General features: G+C 36.9%; 5 protein-coding genes across 16 annotated transcripts in view; 1 reads left to right on the top strand and 4 right to left on the bottom strand.

Annotated features, from left to right (window-relative positions):
• LOC108606481 (GTPase-activating protein skywalker) overlaps window positions 1-4,637 on the top strand; it is a 36,758-nt gene extending 32,121 nt beyond the window's left edge. Inside the window, exons 4-11 of one of the 12 annotated variants that reach the window (XM_033294961.1) lie at window positions 393-517; window positions 587-915; window positions 973-1,144; window positions 1,519-1,545; window positions 2,310-2,396; window positions 3,755-3,913; window positions 3,967-4,187; window positions 4,246-4,637. In XM_033294961.1, the coding sequence (XP_033150852.1) occupies window positions 393-517; window positions 587-915; window positions 973-1,144; window positions 1,519-1,545; window positions 2,310-2,396; window positions 3,755-3,913; window positions 3,967-4,187; window positions 4,246-4,387 (1,262 nt within the window). In that variant the 3' untranslated portion in view covers window positions 4,388-4,637. Of the gene's footprint in view, window positions 1-392; window positions 518-586; window positions 916-972; window positions 1,145-1,515; window positions 1,546-2,309; window positions 2,397-2,894; window positions 2,952-3,754; window positions 3,914-3,966; window positions 4,188-4,245 lie in introns of all 12 variants that reach the window. The other 11 variants (XM_033294960.1, XM_033294962.1, XM_033294963.1 and 8 more) reach the window with 11 other exon arrangements.
• A 2,145-nt stretch (window positions 4,638-6,782) lies between these two features.
• On the bottom strand, window positions 6,783-7,694 carry LOC108603214. The gene is made up of 3 exons (XM_017991812.2): window positions 7,400-7,694; window positions 7,107-7,289; window positions 6,783-7,050 (listed from the first exon to the last, which is right to left on the bottom strand). Exons 1-3 carry the CDS (start codon window positions 7,443-7,445, stop codon window positions 6,827-6,829), a joined length of 453 nt encoding a protein of 150 aa, XP_017847301.2. The 5' UTR covers window positions 7,446-7,694; the 3' UTR covers window positions 6,783-6,826.
• A 4,351-nt stretch (window positions 7,695-12,045) lies between these two features.
• LOC108606530 (CG9338) lies at window positions 12,046-13,577 on the bottom strand. Its single transcript, XM_017996708.2, has 3 exons — window positions 13,434-13,577; window positions 13,200-13,373; window positions 12,046-12,368 (listed from the first exon to the last, which is right to left on the bottom strand). The coding sequence occupies exons 1-3, from the start codon at window positions 13,492-13,494 to the stop codon at window positions 12,160-12,162; spliced, it is 444 nt and encodes a 147-aa protein (XP_017852197.1). The 5' UTR covers window positions 13,495-13,577; the 3' UTR covers window positions 12,046-12,159.
• A 1,965-nt stretch (window positions 13,578-15,542) lies between these two features.
• On the bottom strand, window positions 15,543-17,333 carry LOC108602949. Its single transcript, XM_017991303.2, has 3 exons — window positions 17,009-17,333; window positions 16,753-16,929; window positions 15,543-15,862 (listed from the first exon to the last, which is right to left on the bottom strand). Exons 1-3 carry the CDS (start codon window positions 17,067-17,069, stop codon window positions 15,651-15,653), a joined length of 450 nt encoding a protein of 149 aa, XP_017846792.1. The 5' UTR covers window positions 17,070-17,333; the 3' UTR covers window positions 15,543-15,650.
• A 1,863-nt stretch (window positions 17,334-19,196) lies between these two features.
• Window positions 19,197-23,088, bottom strand: LOC108603622 (CG9335). The gene is made up of 3 exons (XM_017992582.2): window positions 22,906-23,088; window positions 19,872-20,072; window positions 19,197-19,817 (listed from the first exon to the last, which is right to left on the bottom strand). The coding sequence occupies exons 1-3, from the start codon at window positions 22,970-22,972 to the stop codon at window positions 19,600-19,602; spliced, it is 486 nt and encodes a 161-aa protein (XP_017848071.1). The 5' UTR covers window positions 22,973-23,088; the 3' UTR covers window positions 19,197-19,599.
• Between the last annotated feature and the right edge of the window lie 1,823 nt (window positions 23,089-24,911).

The raw sequence follows: 24,911 nt of genomic DNA, 5'->3' as shown, positions 1-24,911 counted from the left end.
CATAACTAATAAATTAACTAAATATGCGTATGCTTAATAATTTAATATAGCATTACGGCATAGCTGGCAGCTATTTAATTTATAATTGTTCAGTTGCTACAAAAATATGCAGCGTCATTGCGGCAACGCCTGCTCAAGCGCTCCCCATTGTAATCTTCAGGCAGCCGCAGCGCTTGTCAACCGCAACCGCAACCGCAGCAACGTACATGGAACGTGTAACGACCTCAGGCTACAACAACAAATAAAAAAGTAGAAACTGCAAACTGCAGTGCAAATTGCCATTTGAAAATTGTGTAATTAAATTACAGAGCGAATGAGTTAAGCTTTAGGCTAGTCACATAATAAAATGAATGCAGCTTCAGTTTATATAATTCTATTCTATTTATTTGCAGAGGAGGAAGCCTATTTGTGCCTGGCAGGACTCGTGGGCAGCAAGGAGAAGACATTCATTAATCAAACCAAATTGCAGCATGAGGTGACCTGGAAAACGGTTATGCAAATTGCCAAAAAGCACACAGTGAGTGACAAATTGAAATGATTAATGTAACGCATATATAATTAATTAATTAATTTATATTTATTTTAGAAAAGTGCCATTGCGTATTTTCAACGCATCTGCCCTGGGCAGAAGCTGGAGCGCGTTTTCATGGACTGGTGCTGGTGGATTTTAGCTGGTCTGCCATTTCAGCATTTGGTGCGCATTATGGATTGCTATTTTCATGAGGGCATCAAGGTGCTATATCGGGTGGCGCTGGTCATCATCAATCTCTTTCACAAGGAATGCCAGTCGAACAACGAATGGAGTCCGGATAATATTAAAAACGACATTGGCAATGCGCTGATCAAGTTCTGCAAGAAGATACCAGTATCGCCAGCGAAGCTGCTGCATGCCGCTTTTAGTATTAGGGGACTCAGGTATGCCACCTAAATATATTAAAATATATATAAGCTCACAGTTATTCTTATTGGCAGCACCCAGTATATATCTAGAATATTTATCAAGACTGAAATGACTCTGAAAAGTCGTAGCGTGCTCAGCAGCGGCTCGAAGCAATTAATCAAATCGCGTTCAAGTGATAATCTGCCCACTAGTCAGTCGCAGGTCAACATTCAAATGATGTCGCATACATTGACCATACGTGAGGTACGTTAACTAAAGTCGCACTGAGTTCAAAACAAAAGCAAACAGAAACTTCCCAGTTACATAAACAAACAAATCCCATCCACCTGTCTCTCTCTCTATCTCTCTCTATATATATATCGCTCTAGTTTTCGCTCGCGTTATATAACCAGTCAAGGGTCTTTGGAATATTGCACTCCAAACTTAGTTTTAACTTTAGTTCTTACTTTGTTTTCAAACACAAAGCACACAGCACTTAAAACTTAAACTGTATTTAATACTATATATATTGATTTATTGTTTTTGTATTCTTTCCACAACAACAACTACAACCACAACAACAACTGAAACACAACAATCAACAAATATAAATTCAAATTGAAAAACAAAACTAGAAGCTGCACTCCGAGAGCTGTCGCAATTTGGTATGAGGCTATATATCGATTGTATATAATATACATTTAACTGTTATTAGCCGGCTGTGTTATTGAAAAATTCTGTTCTGCTTGTTTTGTTTTTCATAATGCAGGCTACTAAACAAAAAAAAACAGTTTTGTGTTGAGTTTTTTGAAAATTTTGCTGCTTGTTACAAGTCTTGAGCAATTTTAGCTATTTTCTAGCTAAAACTGCTAGCGCTACAAACTAAACTAAAGCTTAGTTTATTTTATAGCGCATATTTTATATTGTTTACTTGCTGCAGTTCCTTTTGTTTATAAACTAACATTACTTTGATATGAAGCTGTTGTTGCCGTCTTGTTACTCTTACCTGTTATCCAATCTAAGAACAACACAAACTACAAAAATACTAAACATAAAACATGCTTAAACATTAAATTTACCAGAGTTTTAGTTTTCCAACTTTTTCGTTTACTTCAGCACATAATTTGCACTCCAAGGCCAAATACATAATTCAAACAAACAAAAGACGAAATCTTATATTATCTAACTATATTTATATATATATATAAAAACGTTATTTCTATTCTTTCTTGTATTTTGCGCTGCCTTGGCAAACTATGAACCTGAAACAATAACAAAAATACAAAAATTTATAATAACAACAACAACAATTTGTAATAATTATGAAATGCGTGCGCTTTGTATCAACAACATTAACAACAAACAATATATATCATTTGCCATAAATCATAAATCACTGTATATATATCACATATATATATATATATAGGGCGAAAAGTCGCCCGGTCATAGAGCCATCGCCATGGGCGTCTATCCCATACACAATCTCAAAAGTCAAGTCTGTAAGAACGATGATGTAAGTGTTAAGCTCGAGTCCAAGCTCCAACTGAAGTATTCTACTATATGCTAGTTTTATTCCAATGCTATAACTAAATGGTTTATAATTTTTCTAAGCAATTATATAAACACACCAACTTATGTATTGCTTTCAAATTGCCCACAAAACTGTTCCAATTCACTATACTACACACTATGTATGACTATTGACTGCGCCACGCCCCCCGCCCACTATACACACGCCCCCTCTCTCTCTCTCTCTCTGTTGCATGCTGTTTTGTATGCAATAAATTTGTTTTTTATTTGAATTTGGCGCCAAGGTAAGGCAAGTGAAGTTTCTCATAATTATAAGTGGCGCCTTTGGAAAACAAATTGTTACAAATATAATTGTTAAATTAAATAACTAACCTTTGACTGCACTGCATGCATTACAGCCAAAATAATAAGTATAAATGCCATTGCATCATTCGAGAAAATCGTGCTGCGCATCTAATTTTGACATCATCTTTTTTCATAGCATTTCGGTTTACCGGGCACAACGAATTTCATTAAAACCTGGACGGATAGACAATTTGTAAGCATATTACACCGACCAAAGCCACCAACCAACCAACCAAACATGCGAATGTGAAACACCAAAAGCAAAAACTATTTTCCTCTATCCAAAACAACAAAATAATCAAAAATCCAAAACCAAACTGTGCCGTTTTAGAGAAAACTTAACCAAGTACAATCTAATAGTTCGCTCTCTATCTTGCTCTCTCAAACAACTCTCTCTCTCTCTCTTTCTCTCTATATATGTGTACGTGTGTGTGTCCATGTATTGGTAAACTAAACTCCATAGTGCTGCATACAAACATTACAAAAATTCATGCCCATTTCCAAATCAAAAAAAAAAACCAACTCGTTTGTCATTTTACAGTTTGACAGTCACTGGCTATGCTGCTGCTGCTGCGCTGCGCTGCTGCTGCCGACGCCGCTAGCTTTTTGTTTTGTAGTTAACGAAATTTATGCGCATATATGTTTTAATAATTGTTTGATTATTGTATTAACTTGGCTTTTAGTTTACTGTTGTTGTAATTTTCGCTGTTTTAGTTTTAGTTTGTGTTTTGTTTTACCCACGCCTCAAACCCCGCCCCCCCAAATAAAAATGCCTTTTTTTATTTATGATTTTGTGTGTGCGTTAACATACAAATGTAACTGTATGTGCATATTTTCCACTCTGCTAACTGTTTTTTATTACAAATTGGCTAATGCTAAACCCAAAACTTTTTTGATTTTAATATCTAATTTCAACGTAGTTACAAGTTGCCTAATTAGCAAGCGCATTTCAATAAGCATAAAACTAATTTGTTTGCCTTTGGATTCTTAACTTAGCTATTCACGCTCTGGTCCTGGCTCCCAGTGCGCATTACCATGTACCAACCGGTGCTGCTCTACACCACCGAGGAGCACGGCTGCTCCTTGACCACCTTCTATGTGCGCGTCGAGCAGCACGAGCCGACGCTGCTGATGATCAAGACATGCAACAATGAGGTAAGCTACATTATCAATATATAAACACTACAATTAACTTATTTGCTTGGTAGGTATTTGGCGCTTATTGCTCCTCGCGCTGGTTCGAGCGCAATGTCAAGGATGACAAGGGCCAGCGACAGGCTTACTTTGGCACAGGCGAAACCTTTTTGTTCTCACTCTATCCCGAGCGCGCCAAGTACCCCTGGGTGGGTATTGAGGGCGACCGCGACTTGGGTCACAGCTCTGAGCTCTTCATGGCTGCTGACTCCAAAATGATAACAATTGGCGGCGGGTAAGCTTAGAGAGCATTTCATAATCTCAATCACTAATCACAATGCATTTGCTTGCAGTGAGGGCCAAGCTATTTGGATGGATGAGAACATTCGCTTTGGCAAGACAGACGGCTGCAAGACCTTCAACAATCCGCCGCTGTGTCCATCTGGAGATTTTGAGATACGCGTACTGGAGGTCTACGGCTTTGTTGGCATCTAAAGAAAACTCAGTACACGACACCAAATTGCCCGCCGATGTTCAAAAGTGCTCAGCGGCGTACTCAGCTACGCTTCTCCTCACACCAACACAACCAAAACTCATCCCTGCATGCGCACCACTACACACACACACACACACACATACACAGGCATTGTGCAGTGTGCTTAGGTTTCCGGCCTGAAACGGAAACGGCTGCAAAATCAACGTGTAAACATTTATGAGAAATATATAAAAACTTATTTATAATTATGTAATAAAAATGGAGTCTTGTGGCATTGCTGCTGCTGCTTCTTGTCGTTGTTGTCGTCGTCATCATTGTTGTTGTCGTCGTCGTGTTAATGTTAAACGTTTAAATCAAGCGATAAACAAATTATATATGCTATAATGGAAATACTCTGTGAGTTAAAATGTTTCAAAACGCAAAGCTTTGAAATTATTTACATACATACAAAACCAACATATATATATTTAGTAATATAGTTGTTATTCTAACGTATATAAATACTATATAATTTTAAATGTAATGTGTATATCTAAATGTAAATCGTAAAGCGTATAAACTGTTTCTATATATATTACGAGTTTGAGCTGCAGACATCAAACAAAAACGCAAATTATATTCCTTAAAACGAAACAAAAGCAAAAACAATCTAAGCAAACACAAAACAAAACAAAAAACAACTTGAGATATGAAACGAGAGCGAAAGAAAATTGTTAACTTGTAATTACATTACAATATATATATATTTTTAATTATTTTTGTTCTGCTTCTGTAAACCAAATTTACTGACTTGACTGAATTCGTTATATATGTTATTAATATTATTATTACTATGTGTATAAATTATATAATTTGTATATTACATTGGAGCTCTTTAATTTCTGAACTAGTTGGAAAACATTTGCCGCAACAAAAGGTTAACTCTGCTTGATATTTAGCTATTAAACAATAACAATAAAAGTGCAGTCGAGTAATGTTGTTCGCACACACACACACATACACTAAAGCTACTTGGGCGTGCAGCTAATTGTGGCAAGAGGCAAAGAGTTGCAGGCACAGCAGCGTTGGTTGCACACACATGTTAAATTGATCTCATTTATGCCCCCATCAAGCAATAGCTAACGAAATTCAATTGTTTTTAAGTTGTTTTTTTATTTATAACTTTTTCACACTGCGCTATGCTCAATTATTATTTTTTGTAAGCTTCATTTTCTATCAAATTCTATCTAGTCAACAAACTAAACGATGAAAATAAATAAAATTAAACATGTGTGTGGCAACATTAACGGTTATTTGTGTTGCACGCCCATTTAGCAATTGCTAAGCGAATTGTTACAATCTACAACGAACTCACAGCTAAATTGTTTAAATGTAAACAAAATATGCCAAAAAAAAAAATAAAATAAAATGAAATTTCAAATTTGTTGTTGCTGCTGCCGCTGCCGCTGTTTAAAACAATAAATTCTACACTCAAGGGCACTTGTTGTGCAAAATCCTTTTCGGAGCTGGTACTCCAACACATTAACAATTTCCCAACACACACACACACACACACAAGCAATGTAATGTGCGCTGGCAGCGGCAGTGCGAATAGTTTTATTATATTTTAAACTCTCTGTGTTGTTAATAAACATTTTATATATAAGCAGCATTAAAAATTTATAACACCTTATAGCCTATAAACAAAACAATAACTAAGTTGAGAAATGTATTTGTTATTTGTTTCTGTTGATAAAAACGTTTTAACTCGACTTGATTGACTAAGCATACAAATTTTTGTTGAAACTGTTGCTTGTTGTTTGATCTAATCGTTTGCGTGTGTGTGTGTGTGTGTGAACAGTATTTTGGCCAACTACTACACAACAAGCAACGACAGTTATCAATCTTTTGTAAATACAATTGCTTACACTGTTTTTTGTACAACTATTATGATTATAATTATTATATATGTATATGGATTGTTCTCTATGTGTAGTCATTGTTAGGTTTCGATATTTTTTACAGATTCTATTGCATGATATAGTGCAGCTAGTGTTGCATCATTCAAATGTGTTATTTATAAATATACAATATACTTACCAGCATACATACGTATATATACTACTATATAGAAGCCAACTGAAGATATCGAAAGCAAGTTGAAATATACTACAATTATCTAAACAAATATTATAATAAATATATATATTATATATGCAGTGTTTGCTATTTGAAATAGAACGTGTGTTGTTAATGTTATTAATAATTTATTAAAATATTATTTCGATTTTTTTTGCCTTCAATTACACACACATATACACAGTAATAAACGTATAAATTAAATATGCCCAATTCTATATTATTAAATATATTAAACATATATGTATGTTAAATCATTTTAGTGTATGTCAAAATACGAAACAAAAATCAAATAAACTAAAAGAAATGTTGCAAAAATATCAAAAATTTAAATGTATAATTATTGAGAGCGCAAGTGCCAGCAGCAAGGAGAATGAGGCAAGCGCATGACGTGGGCTGGCGTTGCACAGATCGCCGTGACAAAAGACACAGCCTAGGAAGCCGAGCTGCGGCATAACCGGATCCGGTTGTGTATCGCAAGCAGTCAAGTCGCCAAAGGCGCAGGAGCGACGCACAAAGGACGCATCGGCAGCAGCAGCTAAAGCTGTAGAATGAAAAGTTTGTTACTGGTTGGTTTAAATTAAATTGACTGTTGCTTACGATCCTTGTAGTATTTGGTTAAACAAGCTGTCTCTGGTCTCTCCAGATAGATGACTGGCTGATCTGCTTGGGGCAGCTCCATGGCATCGCAATCCGTTTTGGCAATATCATTCGATTGAAAATCATCCACGCCGCAATATAAATCATTCACCGAATCGCATTCATAGCAAGTAACAGCAAAGACTGCAAAGCGACGATGACGACATGCATAAATATGTGTGTCAACAATGTGTGAAACGACAGCAACAGCAACACGTACATCTACATATGTCGCCCAGTGTGGACGGACTCACCTGCGGCGGCCAGCGTGACGAGCAGCAAAGCGCGCAACAGCAACATCCCGCCAACGTTCTCTATGCCACTGGCCACTGAATGATGCGCGCGATTCGCACACAGGTGAGCAAAAACTGCTGTGCGTGTTAAGCTAAACAGATGATGATGATGATGTTGTGTTGGGATGCATGTATGATTATAGCCTTTGTTTGCTTTGGTTGTTGTTGCTTTCGATCGACAGTCACATGGTCGGGAATTGGCTCGACTAGCCTTATGAGCTGCACACGCGAGACTGAGCCAAGCAATCGCATTCTGAATGAGGTTTATTTTTTTTCTTTTTTTTTTTCGTTTTTTCGCTTGCTCTGTGTTCTTTTCGCTTTGTACAACACATTTGCTTTTCATTTGCCTGACCGCAATCTAGTACATGACTCTCCCTATATGAAGTATACAAATGGCCGGTCCGATGAGTCTGCGAGTTGTGGAGTCAGAATCCGAGGATAGAGCAAAGTTAGCAAACTGATCGTCTGGATCGACTCATTGATGAGAAGCATATAGTAATGGCCCCGGACACCGTGCACTTTATATAGTGATGCTCTGGTGTCGTGCGCGTGCTAGAGTGCGGTTGCACACCTGTTGTTTACTGTTAGTTGCTCTAGCGCGCTCGTCCTGATGCGGGCCACACATAGTGCTAGACGTTCATATATTATTGGGCTATATCTTGTATAATTTTATACATACACACTTAACAAAATATATAACATCGAGTTTATTCATAAGGATATATATCTCAAATAATATATATCTTGTTATTATTTGTTAGATGGCGTAGGACTGATACAAACAAGCTCTCCTGGTACACTCTTCTCTTAATGCCACCTGCCCGACCTATCATAATTCCACCGCGCGCAAGCTCTTCCAAGCCCCGTGGAGTCTCGTAAGATCTGCAGTTGAAATCAAGTGAACAAAGCACAGCTGTTGGCGCTGACAAGCGATAACAAGTCATCGATCGCCGCAGCTGGCTAAAGCAACTGTCAAATTATACGAAGTGACGAGGAAGGACGCGTTGAAGCAATGTGGTCCGACGAGACTCATATATAAGGCTAAAACACGATGAAGCGTGCTCCAAGTCCCAGCTAAGACCAATTACTCGCCATATAATGTGGCGGTTCTAGGTAGATATTGACCGAAATAGATTCTCAATTGCGATGCAAGGTCACACTGATGTATCAGTCTCAGCTAATTGTATCTATGACTCAACGATAGGAAGAATTCCAAAATATACAGCGCGATTATTATCCTTCGTGTCTCGATTTCACCGTCCTCACTCGAATAATCTGTACTGTAATGTATCATACAGCCCTACATCGCTACACTACTGTGCTAATTTCGCATATCTTCGTCTTAGCATTTTATGCGCTAAACACACAACACACATTGTTCACATTTTGCCAAGCAACAAATTTGCTTGCTCATAAATTGTAAATATTCGCTTAATTGTTATAAACTATGCGAAATGAAATGTAACAAAGTTAGCATTCTGGGTTGGGTCATCAAAGCAGGTAGCTGACAAATTATAGTAGCGGTGTATAAAGTAATGAGCGACACTTTTCAAAGGCGTGTTCGGTAGATACGCACTCTTGTTTGTTTGTTTTACATAAAAAATTGAAATTAAATATGCGCAGAAAGTGCAGGTTATTCTTATTTGTTAAGAATATTCATTCCATTTAATAATGTAATAGAAAGCATCAAACAAACTTAATTTCTTTGTTTGATTGTCCAGTCGAAACTTTATTTGAGTTTGCTAAAAAGTGTTGCATACTTTAAGCAACAACAATATTTGTGATTCATTAATTTAGATTTCTGCAAGTTAACTGGTGGTTTTTAAATATTTTGTAATAAATTTAGAAATAAAAATAATAAAATAATCAATAAAAAATAAAAGCGAATAACACAGCTACATTTGACAAAAAGTGTAGTATGAATACTACTAAATATTCTTTCACAAGAGTAAATCAACTATATATGCATTGCTTTCATTTGTCAATATGCTAATTTAAATAATAATAATAATATCTCAGAGCGAGCCTTAACTTGATGACGAATGTTTATAATATGCATTTCATCTATTTTGGCCGAATGCTTTTTTTTTGATGAAATGCAGATGCAGAAGAATAAGTAAAAATTCTGTAAAATTGTAATAAACTCTAACATGTGTGTTAAAAGTAAACAATATGTTAATAATTACATATATTAATATATCTCAATCAATTTATTGAGAAGTATTTATGATTTTTCTTTAAAATATTAAATTTTCAAAAGCTGCAACTTGACAAAATCTTTAATTTTATATTTTCTTAGACTAGTAAGAGTCTGTATTATAAATTCCTGTTTGTTAGAGCATTGTTTAGTTTGTATGTTAATAAAAGTTGTAGAATTGTAAAAGATTTAAACTATTTTATGCCCTTTTAGACACATGGGTGCTTCTATAATTAAGCAATTTGTTTATTGTTGCCTAAATTGTCAAAAATCTGCAACAAATTTAAGTTCTTAAATCCAAAGTAACTTTAATGCGTGCAGAGTACAACAAACAATTAAAAATCGAATAGTATCTGACCTAGTCTTGACTTATGTTGATTACTTAATTAATAATAAATACTGTTCACTGTCAAAGGCTGCTGCACCCTTTGGCAATCCCCATTGCTAGTGCAAACGATTGAATCGCTATCAACGTTATTGTTATATATGCAATTGGAACTATAATAAGACCTTTAAACAATTGATGTGTGTGTGTGTGGTGAATGATTAAAGCTCCAGCGAATTTCCCCAGTTCCCCAGTGAACTTACCACGAAATACGCGTTTGAGGCAGGCAGTGGCATTCTTGTTGGCCAACTCGTGGTCGAGGAAACGCGGCGGGGCAATGTGCGCGCAATCGAATTTGAAATGATTCTCAATGTGAAAATTTTCACCACAGCTTGCCTCATAGACCGATTCGCATGCGTAGCACTTGATGGCGTCAGCTGTTTGGCATTGAGAATAGAATAGAATACACTTGAGATTTATGGGCAAGGACACAAATAGCGGCAACAACAACAGCGATGATGATGATAACAAACCTGTGGCCAAGAGTGTGAAGAGTGCGCCAAAGCAAACCAAATATTGCATGTTGAATGGGTAAATAAATAGGCAAGACGATTGCGCTAAGATCTAGACAAGTGTTTGCCCAAATTGGTTTATGGATAAGCGCTGAAATTCTTTGTGGTTTTATTATTATTATTATTGTTGTTTGTGCTATTTGTATTTATAAATTTTTCACTCAGCACGCCTTGGCTATAGTTTTAGTGCTTTTTGCAAATATGTATTTCAATAATTTAATTTTACACATGTATAAACGGAACAGCTATATATGTCAGCTATATATTTCTTTTTATTTTGACTTTGATGAGCGCTCACTTTAATTTATTTTGCAACGTCAACTGCACAACAAATCGTTTGGCACATAGAGTTTTCTTTTTGTATTTGTACTTTTGCATTTGCATTGATTTTATTTTTGTTTTTCCGGTGTTTTCTTCACTAGTGCAATATTACGCTACGCTACACGTCGCTTCAGCCCGTCTGTCAGTCATCGCTCGCGTTCGGAATTGTACTGAAAATAATGCTTAAACGTTTCCAAATTCCACTTTTTGCTGGGCGCCTCTCTTTGCGCTCGCTCATCGCTGCTCGCTTTGGGCCCATACATCAGTCTGGGCAACTTTTGTGGCCGTCACCTATTCAAGCTGGCTGGCTGACTGGCTAAATTTAATGAATTTTCCTCAGACGTGCGCGCGCGTTCTGCAGCATTAAAAACAAATATTTATACACTTTTCTATGTGCACATAGAGCCAGACATATGTGCTTGGAGGCAAATATATAAAACATATGTACGCATTACGTGCAAACTCTTCGTTTACTTTTTATAATCAACAGCGAAGAGAGCGAGAGCAGCAACTAAAGAGCAACAATGTTTGCCTTTCTATGTGTGTGTGTGTGTGCGTGGGCGCTTCACTTGTGTGCGTGCAAGAGTTTTAATTGTGCAATGGCAGCTCGAACTTTGCTTAGGCACATTAACATTGAACTAACTACTGAAAGACAAAAGGACATAATTAAAAATCATATCACAAATCACATCTAGGCTTATGTCATCCTGTTAGCAATATTATTATTATTACTTTTTAACTAATTAGCAAAGTACGTGATTTTCTGCGTGATTTTTGGTAATTTCTTAAAAGAATTCACTACAATTTTAATAATTTTGCTGACAACCGGATTCATTTGAATTTAAATAAATATCTTTTATTCAGCTACTTTTTAGTAACAATTTTCTGCTGTAGTTGTAAACAATTTTTTTCAATATTTGTAGTTTAATTAATAGCTCAATTAACTCAGTCCAAGCTGTGTAGTAAACAAAATTATGCTGTAAGCAAATTGATCGCAAAATGACATCATTCCAAAAAAAAAAATTCAATTCAATTATGTCACAAATTAAAAATAATTTTATGTTATATACGAATTGAATTCATTTTAGGCTCAGCATATTTTCATTTCGAATAAGTAGCAGCTGATGTTTCACACATAAAACGCAGCTAAATAATAAAACTTACCAACTTAACTTTAATTTATTGGAAAACTGCGTTTGTTTTGTTGAAAAAGATTTATGCAGATTTCAAATTTGTTGTTTGTACATAGATATTAAATAATTGACAGACACTTGATTAATCTGAATGAAGAGAGAGAATACTTGATTTAGGCCAAGAGACGTGCAACGCCAAAGAACAACAGAATTGCGCCAGCAATGGGAGCCAAAGAGCTGGAGCCATTGCATTCGTCCTTGGCGCACACATCGCAGCTCATTTGCTTGACAAAGGGCAGAGCAGGATCGGCACGGCAGCCCGTCTCCGTGTGGCTGATGTCACCAAAGTAGCAGCTGCGCACGATTTGCGGACGACCGGGCACTAATGTAAAGAAAATAAAAATTATATTATAAATGTTTACACATGTGGCGGGCATGGAGTGCGTCACTGAAGTTCAAATGCGGCGGCGTCTTAACAGTTTTATACAATAGCTAACAAATGCTAATCAGTGTCAGAGTTTGTGATATTTGTGCATTCGCTGCTGATTGATTTCAAGGTCTGTTGCGTTTGTTCGCTGAGCAAAACTTCTGCTACACCTACAAGTGACGAACTGAGACGAGCTAGAACTATAATACGCAGTTCTACGGCGGTAATTGCAACACTTTATAGTTTAATGGCTGTGCCAACCTGTTTGGGCCCTAGCCAGTGCTTTAGGCATGACTAAATATGTCTAACAATACGAAAAGTAAGCAAAACCGCAAACTTCGTAGAGTAGCTTTAATTGCGTATACGTAATATAAATGAAAATAGCGCTGACTAGTCACTCATCTTGACAGCCACGCCTTGTAAAATGTTTGTAAAACAAGTTTTGCTTATACTATAAATTATTAAATCTTAATTCAATTAATTGGTATGCCAAGCATAAAAACTAAAAATTGCCATAAAATGCAAATGCGCAAGGCAAAATTGTTTGCTTCAGCTCACACAATTTTGTTTTGGTTCTCACAATTTTGTTGGGTTGGGCAATAATTTGAGATTCGAAACATTTGCCAAAAACTACAAACATAATCGTACATCACGCATACGCCTGGTAAGCGCAGAGGTTAATTAAATGCCTACGTCTCGTCTGCGTCTCAAGCTAATCAAGCTAATTGCTTGCCCCCATCGCAATGGGCGTGTCTTGTGACATCATAAATTTAATTAAACACTCACCATCAATGACTTTCTTCATGCAGCCAGTGGCATTGCGCACGGGATAGAAGCTCTGCAGGAAACTGGGCGGCGCAAAGCGAGAGCAGTCCACCAGATTTCTGGCATCGGCCTCAAAGTGTTCACCACACTTGGGACTGGTGATCGACTCGCATTGGTAGCACTTAATGGCATAGCCTGCAAAATTTAAGCCATTAGCGCAAGTCCAAAAAAACAAGAAAACCAAATTGCAGTTACCAGTGCAGGCCAAGGTGGCCAAAATGCATATAGCCAGCAGTTGTTTGATAGAAAACGCCATTTTATAATTTTAGAATGTATCGAATACAAAAACAAGTTATAGGCAGCTGCTATAATTTGTCCAACTGAACAGTTCAAGTAACGTTACGCGTCTGACTGGCAGTAATTTCAAAATTTAGTCAGCTACGCTTCGCTCACTCACACTCACTCACCCACTCACTCACTCGCTCAGCGTTGAGTGAGTTTTTTTTCATCATTTGCTTTGAAAACAAAATGTTGCGTCTTTGGCATTGTTACGTTTGACACACAAGCAAAATGACCGCAATTTGTTTTTTTTTTTTTAATATATAAACATTTCGCTGTAATGTACACAAAAAACTTGTTTTGTTATGATGTCAGCGAGATTTTTGTTTTTTAACTAAGCAAAAATATTCTAAAGCCGCATGTCATTAACATTTCATTGTTGTTATAGTGAAATTTTATGCTACTCTAAAGCTTATTTATATTCCAATCATTCATCATTACACACCCATCGAAACTAGTTTTTGTTTTGTTTATTTCACGCTGCGCAGTTCTCACAGAATTGCTCAAAAACTCACTCAAATTGTTCAAAAGTTTGTTGACTCTGCAACGAGCGAGCTTATTTATTGTTTATTTAATGTTGTTTTGTTTTCGGTTTTCAAAACCAGCATTCGATAATGAAATTATTTATCAGTAAATCATTTGTGCGAAAAGTAACTTTAAGATTTTACTCTGGAGTCTTATGAATTAAGAGTTTAAAATAAATTAAATATTGATTATATGAAATAGCTGAAAACAAATCCCACGAGGCGCAAAACTTATAGAGGTTTTATTATTAAAAATATTTGAGAGAAGCTTTCATTTATAAGTGAAATATAAAACCAACTCGAAGCAAATTTTAGTTTGGTTTGAGGTTGAATTGAAATCCACAGATATGGAGCAGAGTTCTTGAGCTTGATTTTGATTGATGTATTGATTGATTACATGGCATGTTTATAATATAACTTAGCTTCTTACTTATACCTAAAAGCTTAGAAGCTTATTTTGGGGGAAATGAAACATTCGATACGTTTGAGTTTTCGTTATTGTAGAATAATTTCGTTTATTGTAGAATAATGAGTAAGGCAAAGTTTAGATGTCTAACAAGTAACATAGTAATACAATTTAGATTTTCTTAACTACTGCAAGCACGCAAGTAAATTGGCATGAAATAAAAAAAAAAACAGTTAAATTAAGTTACATAAGAATAATTGTTAGAGCGCTGAGCTGTGCGTAGTTTCAAATTTCAAATGATTTAAACAAATGTGAGTCGAAATTAGAATTTATTAGCTGAAAGTAACAAAAATTAATTGATTAATGCATGCATTTATTTCTGTATTTCTGTTAATCACATTAAGATCATCCCCATATGCAGGCTTGACCACAACAAATTGTAATTTAATACACTTACCCCTCAGCCTCATAATTTGAAGCACTCTTGAGCCAAGGCAGCCTGCATTTCTTTCATAATTTTCTATTTTAGCTCAATTGGTTAATTTTAATGAATTATGCCAAATGAGTTTGGGTTAATTGGAGTTGTAGCGGCAGCTGCAGCTGCTGCCTGAGGCGGAAGTGCTGCGCACTCTTAAGATCTAAGCAGCTGCAGTTGCTTGACCTTTTGCGCAGCGACTCTCTCTGCATTGTAAATTTAACACTTTTGTCAGCTTAAAATGTGATTCGAGTTTGACTCAATTAAATGCAATTAACGCAGCCAGACAGACAGACAGACACCCACACAGTTGGGACTGCGTGACCTTTGACTGTTTTTTAAATTGATTGTTCATATGGGAGCACACTAATTAGCATGCCCAGGTGTTGGGGCTGGAAATGAGTCAGAGCTGAGATGCTTTTGAGCTTAGTTTTCGCTTTCAGCATGCGTGAAATTAATAAATAACAAACTTTAATGAGCTTTGCGTGCCTACAATTAGTGCTGGATACAATCAGCAAATGATGAGTCAACAAAGGAAGTGAAGCAGCAGCAGCTCTTTTTGTAATCAGTAAGTACGTTTTGTTTAAGAGTAAAAATACTTTAATTTTCAATACATACAATTAATGAATGAGGCACAATTTGTTGCAATTAAACTTATGCAAATAAAAAACACATCAAAAGCCAGCAAACAAACAAAAAACACATTTAAAGCTTGTAGCGAGATCCATTTAGGCCAGCACACGTGCCACGCCCAGCAGCAGCAGCGCGCCCACAGTCAGCGCTGGAGTCAAGGCACTGGAGCCGTTGCACTCGTCCTTGGTGCAAACATCGCAGCCCAATTGCTTCACATAAGGCAGCGCAGCGTCCGGTTGACAGGCGTTTTGTATATTCGCCGTATCGCCAAAGTAACAGCTACGCAGCACCTGTGGCTGTCCGTTAACTGTAAACAACAATGGGTGAGAAAATAACTTTCACTTCAATATCAAAAAAAGGTAAAAAAGTCGTGACAAGCCCGCGCTTTGTTTGGAAACTGCTAACAATGAAAAGCTTGTGTGAAAATGCTACGGGCATAAATAACTAGTGTAAACATGTGGGCAAGTCTTGTGGCTAGGCAATATTTAAAAACTATACTAAATAGAAATTGGTGGAAATGGCTGTGTATTGACCTCGAAGTATAAAGTTTCAGCTGAAATGTTAAGGCTTAGCCAAGTATCGAGTTAGCTTGAGCATATAAAGTTTCAACTGAAATGTCAAACAAGTAATTTATGCATAAGTTCTAGTAACCAAATTTTTAGTTAAAAATCATACTAATTTTAGTTTCAAGTGAATCATGGAATGAAAATATTGTATGAGAACTAGAAAGAAACGTGAACTGACTTTGAATAATATAAGATTAAGTGTTAATCATTTGAAACTCAAAATATAAAATTCTCTACATCATAATTTTTTCCATAATCAACATTAATCTTCAAAAATTATATAAATTTATGCTTAAGCTGCTCAAAAACTCATTATAAGTCAATAAAGTAAAAGTAAAATATAAAATCTGGAAATAAAACTGAACGGACTGCAATTAATGGAAGATTGTCTGATACTATATCAAAATAATTTCCATAAATTTACACAAACAAAATTCCCTACATCATAATTATTTTCACAATCAACATTAATCTACAAATTATACAAAATGACTGTACCAAAAGCAAACAATATTTCGCAACTGCGCAAAACATAAAACTCCCAACATTGACAAAAAAAAAAAGGCAGTCGAAGTAGAAAATGACATCATAGTTGAAGTTGTAGCATTTTATGCTCTTGGGGGTTACTTACAGCTCTCGATGGTCTTCTTCATGCAGCCAGTGGCATTGCGAACGGGATAAAAGTTTTGCAGATAACGCGGAGGTCCAATGCCAGCGCAGTCCACCAGAAATGTGGATTCCTCTTCAAAGTGTATGCCACACTTTGGCGATGAGAGAGACTCGCATTGAAAGCACTTGATAGCAAAGGCTATAAAATGAAAGATATATGTTATTTGTATATTCATAATTTGCGTATATTATATGTGTCTGTGGCTATTTATACACACCCATGCTGGTCAGGCTAATGATAACGGCCAGAGCCAAAATACACTTTGCTGCGTTTAACATTTTCTGATTTTAATTTAACTGGAAACACTTGTTATGCTGAAGCTGAATGCACAAGTTTGAACCTCTACGGGCAATGTCTGCTGCACGTCTGAGTAGTTCAACAAACGTCTCTAGCCTGTCCCGCCTCCAGAGTATCTGGTCTAGTCTGGCCCCAGTCCGCCGTACAACCCCCAAGAGCAACAGCAAATTCCACTCAAAGCGCTGCCAACTGCGCTGCCAGCAACAGCAGCAGCAGCAGCAGCAAATGTTTGTTTTGAGTGAATTCAAAGCAGCGGCTTGCTATGTGACATACAAACACATACAAAGGCGGCTTTAAGTGTGTGTGTGTGTGTGTGAACCGGTTTTGTCTTTTCCTGTCATTTGTTTTTGCTTTGCTTTTTGTTTTGTATTAGAGTTGCGAGCATGCACTGTAAAAAATAAGTGATAACAAGTCATTTGCACTTAGCTGCTGTTTAGCAAAGTGAGCCACATTTTTTTACAGTGTCTAATGAAGCCATTCATATGCAGGCTCTGTATTTGGTGACTTATAATCCAACATTTAAAACATTAAGCATACTCGCAGCTCAAAGTAATTACTTGTGCTTATATAGTTAATAACACAAATGAATCACTTTCAGCACAAATCTCATTAGCGATCAGTTACTAACAACTTCTACTGTTTGACTTTTTAAACAAAACAAATCTTTCTATACGCAATACGTGTTTTCGCTTTCAACATTAAGCGTCTGACTCCCCTTAAGCTGCTCATGCCTACAGTGGGGAATTGATCTTTGGATACTGCAGCAAGCTATTGGAATCCTTCTTTTAAACTATCTAAGGATGTATTGTACATCAGCAACCAAAGGTTGTATTTTGAGTAACTATAACTTAGTTGAGCAAGATCAGACTGAGCTGATTTATAGCTTAATTAACTCTTGAGATGTTTGTGTTTGATCAATGTCAAAATTATGGCAATAAAACAAATGTTACCGAGTTACTTTTTGTTTAATTTTAAACTACAACTGAATTTGTTGTATATATGAGCACCAGGCTAAAAGCTCACAGCTATACTATAAACAAAAATCTATAGTTAACTGTGCCTGCTTAAACTAACAACTCAGCAAACCAAGCTGCAGAATAAACTTTAATCTTCTATTTGATTGACAATTACACTATTAATTTGCTCAAATTCCTTATCTTATCCTACCCTATGTACACCGCTATACTTTCCTTTGCCATATCATTCAGTTTTAACCAATTCATATATATCTTTTACATTCAAGCATTTAGTTCTTTTAGTTTTATAATTGTTTTGGTGACTTACAGCTATTTAGAGCATGAAAGTAAATTAAAACCTAGTCGACAGAACAGTCTTGATGCTAAAAACAAAATTGTATAAATACTCCAAATATTTAAGCATTAGTTAATGAATAATCAATTGTTCAATTAAACAGCCGCTTCAGTTGTTGCTGCCGCATTTGGCGTCTTCAGCACAAATGTCGCCACTCTCGGGCCAGGATCGACCGACTGCTATGTGCTCGAAATTCATATAGTTTATAGCATTTCAAACTGCAACTCTGCCCTCTATGAAAACAAATTGTTTAGTGCAATTTCGATATAAAATTACGCACGCCATTTGCATTTATTCAATTATTTTGTAAGCAGCGGGTGCATCGAAGACGCACAGTGTGACAGCAAAAGACAAATCCAAGGCACACGGTGCAGGACACACTTGTGGACTCGAAATGAGGTCAGCATGTGACTTGGCGCTCAATGCCTAATTGGCTTAGTCTCAGCTTGTGACTAACAGCCAATACGGCTTTAAGTGGGTTTGTAGGCCAGCAACAACAACAACAACAACAACTTTAAGCTGAGCCACATTGATAAACAATCAGAAATGTGCAACTAAATGAGCTGTCAGCGTCAGTGTTTGACACTAATCAGAGCATACAGGGGATACACTTGTTATTTGCATAGATTGAATTAGATATGCATGGAGGCACAGCGGGCGGGCGGGTGAGTTGGGTTGAGTCCAGCTGCAGGATGTGCGGCATAATGAGCTCAGCGTAGCTTTAAAGATAACACACGCCAGCTTAATTGGATTAAAACTAAGTCTATTATCATAATACAATGAAAAGCAATTACAAATACATTCACATAGTTTATGAACTTTATTTTTTCTGGTGTCTCTTTGTTTATGCGTGCAACTGTGGTAATTACATTGAATTTAAATATATATAGTATGGTCATATATGTAGTTTACTTTATATTCTTTCACATGATTAAAATATTTATATATTGTATTTTGCAGTATACCTTGTTTGTGGGGAGACAGAGCTTTGCTATTAGCTGAAAAATTGTTTACTACATTTAAGAATTTAGTTAAAAACAATAAAGTCAAACGGTATGCAAACTATACTAAAGTATAAAAGAGCTCAAACTACAACTAAACTAAGTTAAATATAAACTATAAATCAGCTGCTTGCGTAGCTAAACAAAATATCACGTTTCAAATTAAAATAGAGCTTGAAATTGCAGCGCGCCTCGCTGCTTAGATGGCCAAGTAATGTGCCACGGCTAATGAGGGCAGCAAAATGGCAGCCAAAATGGCAGCCAGACGTGCGGAGCCATTGCAACGATCTGATAGACAATCCTCGCAGAATATTCGGCGCATATTGTTGTCGGGTTTGGTCATGTTGCAAAGCTCCACAGGATCCGATTTGTTGGTGTAGTAGCAAAAGCGTTTGGTTATGAGTTTGCCATCGTTAGCTAAAAGAGTGAAAGTAAGTTATAGTGTAAATATTAAATGAAATGTGCGCTTACTTTCATCCACAGTTTTGCGGCAAACAGGACGCTCGTGATCGGAGTTAATGCTGCTATTGCAGGTGCGCAGCGGATTGCTGTTGCTCTCCTTCAGTTGCTCATAGGGTATGTTGTCCTCCTGGAAGGTGACACCACAAAAGCCATCGGAGCCAACGGTGGCCGAACTGCAATGCCAGCACTGCAAGGCTTGATGCTGATGTGCTAAATACAAAGAAAAGAATGTTCAATGTGAAATGTGAATCGCGTGCCAGCGCGTTTGGTTGGCCTTAAAAGCAAACTAAATGCCAGCGAGACAGTTGCCGTTGTCTATGCTGCTGCTGCTGTTGTTGACATCATGCTCTATAGTAATAGAGCTTTCAACCCTCACAAATCAAAGGGCAGTGCGTAGGCAGTCGTGGTGGCGCCGCCATTGAAATTTTATTACGTATACGCAATCGCAAACAATGTGAAGTTTGGCAAACGTGTCGTAATTTCAACTTGAGCTTCAACTGCATACTAAACAAGTTAATGGCTCGCTCTTTAGTCGGACTTGCCAATATGTTATCATGTCTAAATATAAACAACAGCACAATTCTTTTGCCTGTGTGATCAAGCGAGCGCTCTTTGTTTATTTAGAATTTTCCGCATAATTTGTTACTAATTTAAATACAAATCATTGGTAAACATTGCTCAACAAAGCATAGACATAGCCATTCAAATTGGTTGTTTTTGCATTAAATTCATAATAAATAAGCAACTACGGTGGGGGGCTGTCAAAAGCAGTGAGCAAATTTCATTCATTCTAGCCACTTAGATATGCGTGATTAGCTGCTTGGCTCGCATCTAGATGGGCTGTCAGCTGTGTGTGGTCAAAAGGCTTCACCTTGAAAGTTTTTAGCAGGCTTCAGACTGGAACTTGAACCTTGACACGCGCTTCAAGCTCAGTCTACGGCGTAGCTTGGGGGGAACACGGAGGACCTTGAGGTGTCAAATTATTTGACATTTTCTACATTTAAAAATGTGCTTGTATTAAATTGAAACGTTATTATACAAGCTGTGGAATGCCTTGGCATGTTTCGCACTTGCCAGCCATATATTTTCTTTACGTTGTTACTTGTAGCGCCACGCTTTGCAAACTTTTCCCAAGCTTCCTGGAAAGCTCGCACTACTTGACTGCAAATTGTAGGTATTTCCAACTTAAGCCACGTCAAGTTCAACCTCCACAACAGTCGCGTTGTTTAATAGTGTGAGTAATTGATTGTTTTTTAGCATATTAAAGCCCCAAGTTCCAAGTCAAGGTCGCATGTTAAGTGTTTTGTTATCCTTAAGCACGCTAAGTACTGCAATTTCTACAAATGCGAGGCATTTTCCAACTTGAGAAATTGGACTCTGCCATTTAAATTGAAAAATTGACCAATAGAAAATGTTGGCAAGTCTATACACTATTAACTGATCTATAGAATGAATTAATGCAATAAGAATGTTAATACAATATATAAAAAATGGGAAGTACTAAAGTTTATTTCTTGTATTTTCTTTAAGTTCTTGCAACTCATTACCATAGCCAGTTTATTGATAATCTAAAATCTAAATATTACCGCAGCTGAAGTATTTTATATCCAAACTTGCCACCCCGAATTTCAATACTGCAGCTTAGATTTCATTGCTTTATCGGCAGGAAGTTGTTTTTCTCTATATGCAAATTTGGTTGCGTGTGGGCTTCAATTGCAACCCCCAAACACACAATTGCAACTTAATACGATGAGCAGCAACCCTCAGCATAATAAACAAAAACTTTCCAAAAACAACAACTAATAATAATAAACAAGTTGAAGTAGGTATGCGATATAATTTGATACGCATACGAAGTTTGCAATTAAGTAAGAGCTGAGTGACAATTCTTAAGTTGGGGGCTGCTCTGCACATCCTGCTGCTGTTGTTGACGCCTCTGTTCATCAATAATGCTTTGCATTAAAATTACGCAATTCATAGCAAGTATTCGAAAAGGACACACGCTGCTCTGTCTGGGGGCGCACACAGGACGCGGTCCATGACATAGTTTATGCGCAGCAATCTGTGCTGTATACAGTCCTTTTTTTTCGGGGCTGAGATATACTTATTTTGGCGAGGCTCTGGCGCTGCTGGGAAACTGGAGCAGACGACGTTGTGGCGCCAGTTTGACATGCGCAGTGTCGCCAATTGCTGCGCATTTGCCCATTTTGTTTGAATGCAAGCCAATTAGATAATTGCAGAGCAAACAAATCAGCAACAGGATAAGATGAAAAGCTTAATAATTAAAGCTCATTCAAGTGCAAATTGAATAGCACAATGAGCAGCAGCAAAAGAAAAACAAACAGTTTGTGCATATTTTGGATTTTGCAGCAATCAAGCGAAACAGCAAATAAAAATTCCATCGAAAACATTTCAACGCAACTGCCAATCAATGAACAAAACATTAAATTGTTACGTTATTATGACATATTTATTAATACAGCTTGTGTATGCATATAAGGTGTGTGTGGAAATGCGAAAATTTGCAATGTGTTCATTGACCCATAAGCTGTTTGCGTGTCTGCCAAAAGAGTTTTCAAGCCAAGCCCCCGAAAAGGGCAAAAAAAAATCAAAGTATGTTCGACTTTTTCTTTGACACTTAAGAGTTATTGAAAAGTGACCATAAAACGCGCTCAATTAGCTGTAAAGTAAATTTTTTATAGCTCCTTAGGGGAAAGAGCATTTATTTTATCGCTATTTTAAGCATAACACAAATTGTATAAACAATGTGCGAAAAATTCAATAAAAATTGCCACATAAACAAATTGAAAGAGCCCAAGCAAGAAACAGTTCAATCATCGAATGTGATCGACAACTAAACTAACTATACTGCTAAATTGTACAATTAAAAGATTTAGCCGCGACCTTGCTAGTTTCACATAAACAGCAAACACACAATTTTACAAAACATTTAATAATAAATGGTGCTGTTTATGCATTGCGGATACACGTGCATTAAAACTAGCAGACGATCTACTTCAAGTAGTTCGGTTTGGGTACTCACCTCTGATATTACAGGTGCTCAGCAGCAGGCACAGACCGGCGAAAATGTATTTCATAGTTGCTGACATCGCAATTGCAATTAACACGTTCAATAAAGTGTGCAAAACTCTTTGTGTGTATATATCCTTTATATATTTCTCTGCCAAATAGACTGCGCGCGATGCAAACCACTGCTCGTCTAAGTAACGACTGTGCCGCTCTGTCCAACGCAGGCTATGCTGCCACATTTGCCACAAGCTCTGCCGACGCTGACGCGTGCGCTAGCTGTAGCTGCGGCAGCGACGCGTTGGAGGTTTTGCTGCTATTGATGACGTTGCTGTCGGGGGATGCCCCATGCTGCCAATTGAAAGGGCGCGTCTTCAATTCCTTGTGGCTCAAGGGTTGAACGAGAAAAAAAAGTTTATTTAAATTGAAGTATTATAGTTTTGAAACAATTATGTATAAAACATAGCATAAAAAATATTTTTTAAATCATTTTTTGAGTTTAAATCATGTGATTATAAATTGATAAGGCAGCAATTAAAAAATGTTCTTCCAAAAGGGTTGCAAGCGAATGGTTTGGTTCTTGGCTATTATTGCACTGCTCCGTCATTTCATTAAGCTTTTGTCAGCTAGCTAAACAAATGTGACTATGATTATGTTAAAATGGTTTGTGTATTAGCTGCAAACTTATTACAGCACATTACAGTCAAAAACGAACTGGGGATAATTGTAGAAATAAATTGATTATTATTTAATATTATTATTATTATTATTAATAAATGAATTAAAATTAAAGCAATTTAAGTTTTTATAGTAAAAGTGTGTGAATTCAAAATGAAATGAAGACCTGAAGCTTATGGCGAACATTGTTATAATAGAATGCGGCATAATTTTAACTTTGATAGCTTAAATGATGAACTTTTCTTTTAATTTTACAATGTATTTCTCACTTAACCCATGCCTGATGCTATTATCAGATCATATAGCTCGTGCATCCTTACTCATCCATTCTGGAACCTTGTCAATGATTCAATTGGATTTGGAAACCAAATGATTCATGCTGCAGCCACGCACTTACTAATTCGATCAGCTGCTGCTGCAACTGGCGTTCAGCACTTAGCCAAAATTGGCAACTCTCTGGCCAAAAATGGTAGTTGGAGGCGCTAACATGGTCAACAGATATATGAATTCGTATGCAAATCTTGACATTAATCTGCAGCATTAGACGACAGTCTGACTACTGCTGCTCCTCCTGCACCCAAAAAGCAACTGACAAAGCGTGAAAAATACGCCACGAATTTCCAGTTGTTGTTGTTGTTGTGGCATGCAAGCCAAATGAGACGGCAAACGAGAGCGACGCCATCGACGACGCACTTGGAGTTGATTGGCGCAACGGGGCCGGGCCAAAACTCAGACTCGGACTCAAATGCGAAACGTTAATGCGCACAACGGTTTAGGAGGTTAAGTTGAAGCCTAAGCCGCAGCAATAAAAAGTCAAATCACATCATAAACTTGAACACGGTGGCAGGTTTGAGATTTATATACGCCAGCATATGGCCAACCGCACGCAGCCAGCCTGGGGCCATCGGGGCGTATGCGTAACTCAAACCGAACAATGTCGATAGGCAGTTTGTATTTTTTGTAAGTTTGTTTATAAATTTTTATTTACTTATTTTTGCCCCCTCCATGATAAATGGCCAGTTTTATTGCATAAACTGTACGACATTTTTGCCAGGCACGTCATAAAAAAAATCTCAAGTAAAAACATTGCATGCATGTAATTTTTTGAAAAAAAAAAACCAAAACAAAACAGCGCGACAAGTTTAAATGGCCAAGTTGCCACCCATATATTTGTTGGCTAAGTGACAGCGCGGAGCTTTTTTTTTTCACAGCATTTTATTTATATGCAGTGTTGACGATTTTTAGAAATGCGTTTTAATGCATGTTTTAATAGAAGTGAGCGAGCAGGCGCGAGCTTGGAGGGAGAGATGTTATAGTGGAGGAAGATATAAGAAAAGTTTAAAA

Source organism: Drosophila busckii, chromosome 2L (genome assembly GCF_011750605.1).
Source record: "Drosophila busckii strain San Diego stock center, stock number 13000-0081.31 chromosome 2L, ASM1175060v1, whole genome shotgun sequence".
NCBI classification, from domain to species: Eukaryota; Metazoa; Arthropoda; class Insecta; order Diptera; family Drosophilidae; genus Drosophila; species Drosophila busckii.
The sequence above is the reverse complement of the archived record's forward strand: the minus strand, read 5'-3'. Positions and strand labels throughout refer to the sequence as shown.

What these genes read in the sequence shown, in the direction of transcription:
- LOC108606530 (XM_017996708.2), bottom strand. Translation starts at nt 13,494, where the DNA reads ATGGCGTTTTCTATCAAACAACTGCTGGCTATATGCATTTTGGCCACC. An exon ending in GGCCACCTTGGCCTGCACTG is followed by an intron (nt 13,374 to 13,433) that starts GTAACTGCAATT and finishes TAAATTTTGCAG; the next exon opens with GCTATGCCATTAAGTGCTAC. An exon ending in CATGAAGAAAGTCATTGATG is followed by an intron (nt 12,369 to 13,199) that starts GTGAGTGTTTAA and finishes TCTTTACATTAG; the next exon opens with TGCCCGGTCGTCCGCAAATC.
- LOC108602949 (XM_017991303.2), bottom strand. Translation starts at nt 17,069, where the DNA reads ATGTTAAACGCAGCAAAGTGTATTTTGGCTCTGGCCGTTATCATTAGC. An exon ending in CATTAGCCTGACCAGCATGG is followed by an intron (nt 16,930 to 17,008) that starts GTGTGTATAAAT and finishes TTCATTTTATAG; the next exon opens with CCTTTGCTATCAAGTGCTTT. An exon ending in GAAGAAGACCATCGAGAGCT is followed by an intron (nt 15,863 to 16,752) that starts GTAAGTAACCCC and finishes TGTTGTTTACAG; the next exon opens with TTAACGGACAGCCACAGGTG.
- LOC108603214 (XM_017991812.2), bottom strand. Translation starts at nt 7,445, where the DNA reads ATGTTGCTGTTGCGCGCTTTGCTGCTCGTCACGCTGGCCGCCGCAG. An exon ending in CGTCACGCTGGCCGCCGCAG is followed by an intron (nt 7,290 to 7,399) that starts GTGAGTCCGTCC and finishes GTCGCTTTGCAG; the next exon opens with TCTTTGCTGTTACTTGCTAT. An exon ending in AACCAAATACTACAAGGATC is followed by an intron (nt 7,051 to 7,106) that starts GTAAGCAACAGT and finishes TTCATTCTACAG; the next exon opens with CTTTAGCTGCTGCTGCCGAT.
- LOC108603622 (XM_017992582.2), bottom strand. Translation starts at nt 22,972, where the DNA reads ATGTCAGCAACTATGAAATACATTTTCGCCGGTCTGTGCCTGCTGCTG. An exon ending in GAGCACCTGTAATATCAGAG is followed by an intron (nt 20,073 to 22,905) that starts GTGAGTACCCAA and finishes CTTTGTATTTAG; the next exon opens with CACATCAGCATCAAGCCTTG. An exon ending in CCGCAAAACTGTGGATGAAA is followed by an intron (nt 19,818 to 19,871) that starts GTAAGCGCACAT and finishes TCACTCTTTTAG; the next exon opens with CTAACGATGGCAAACTCATA.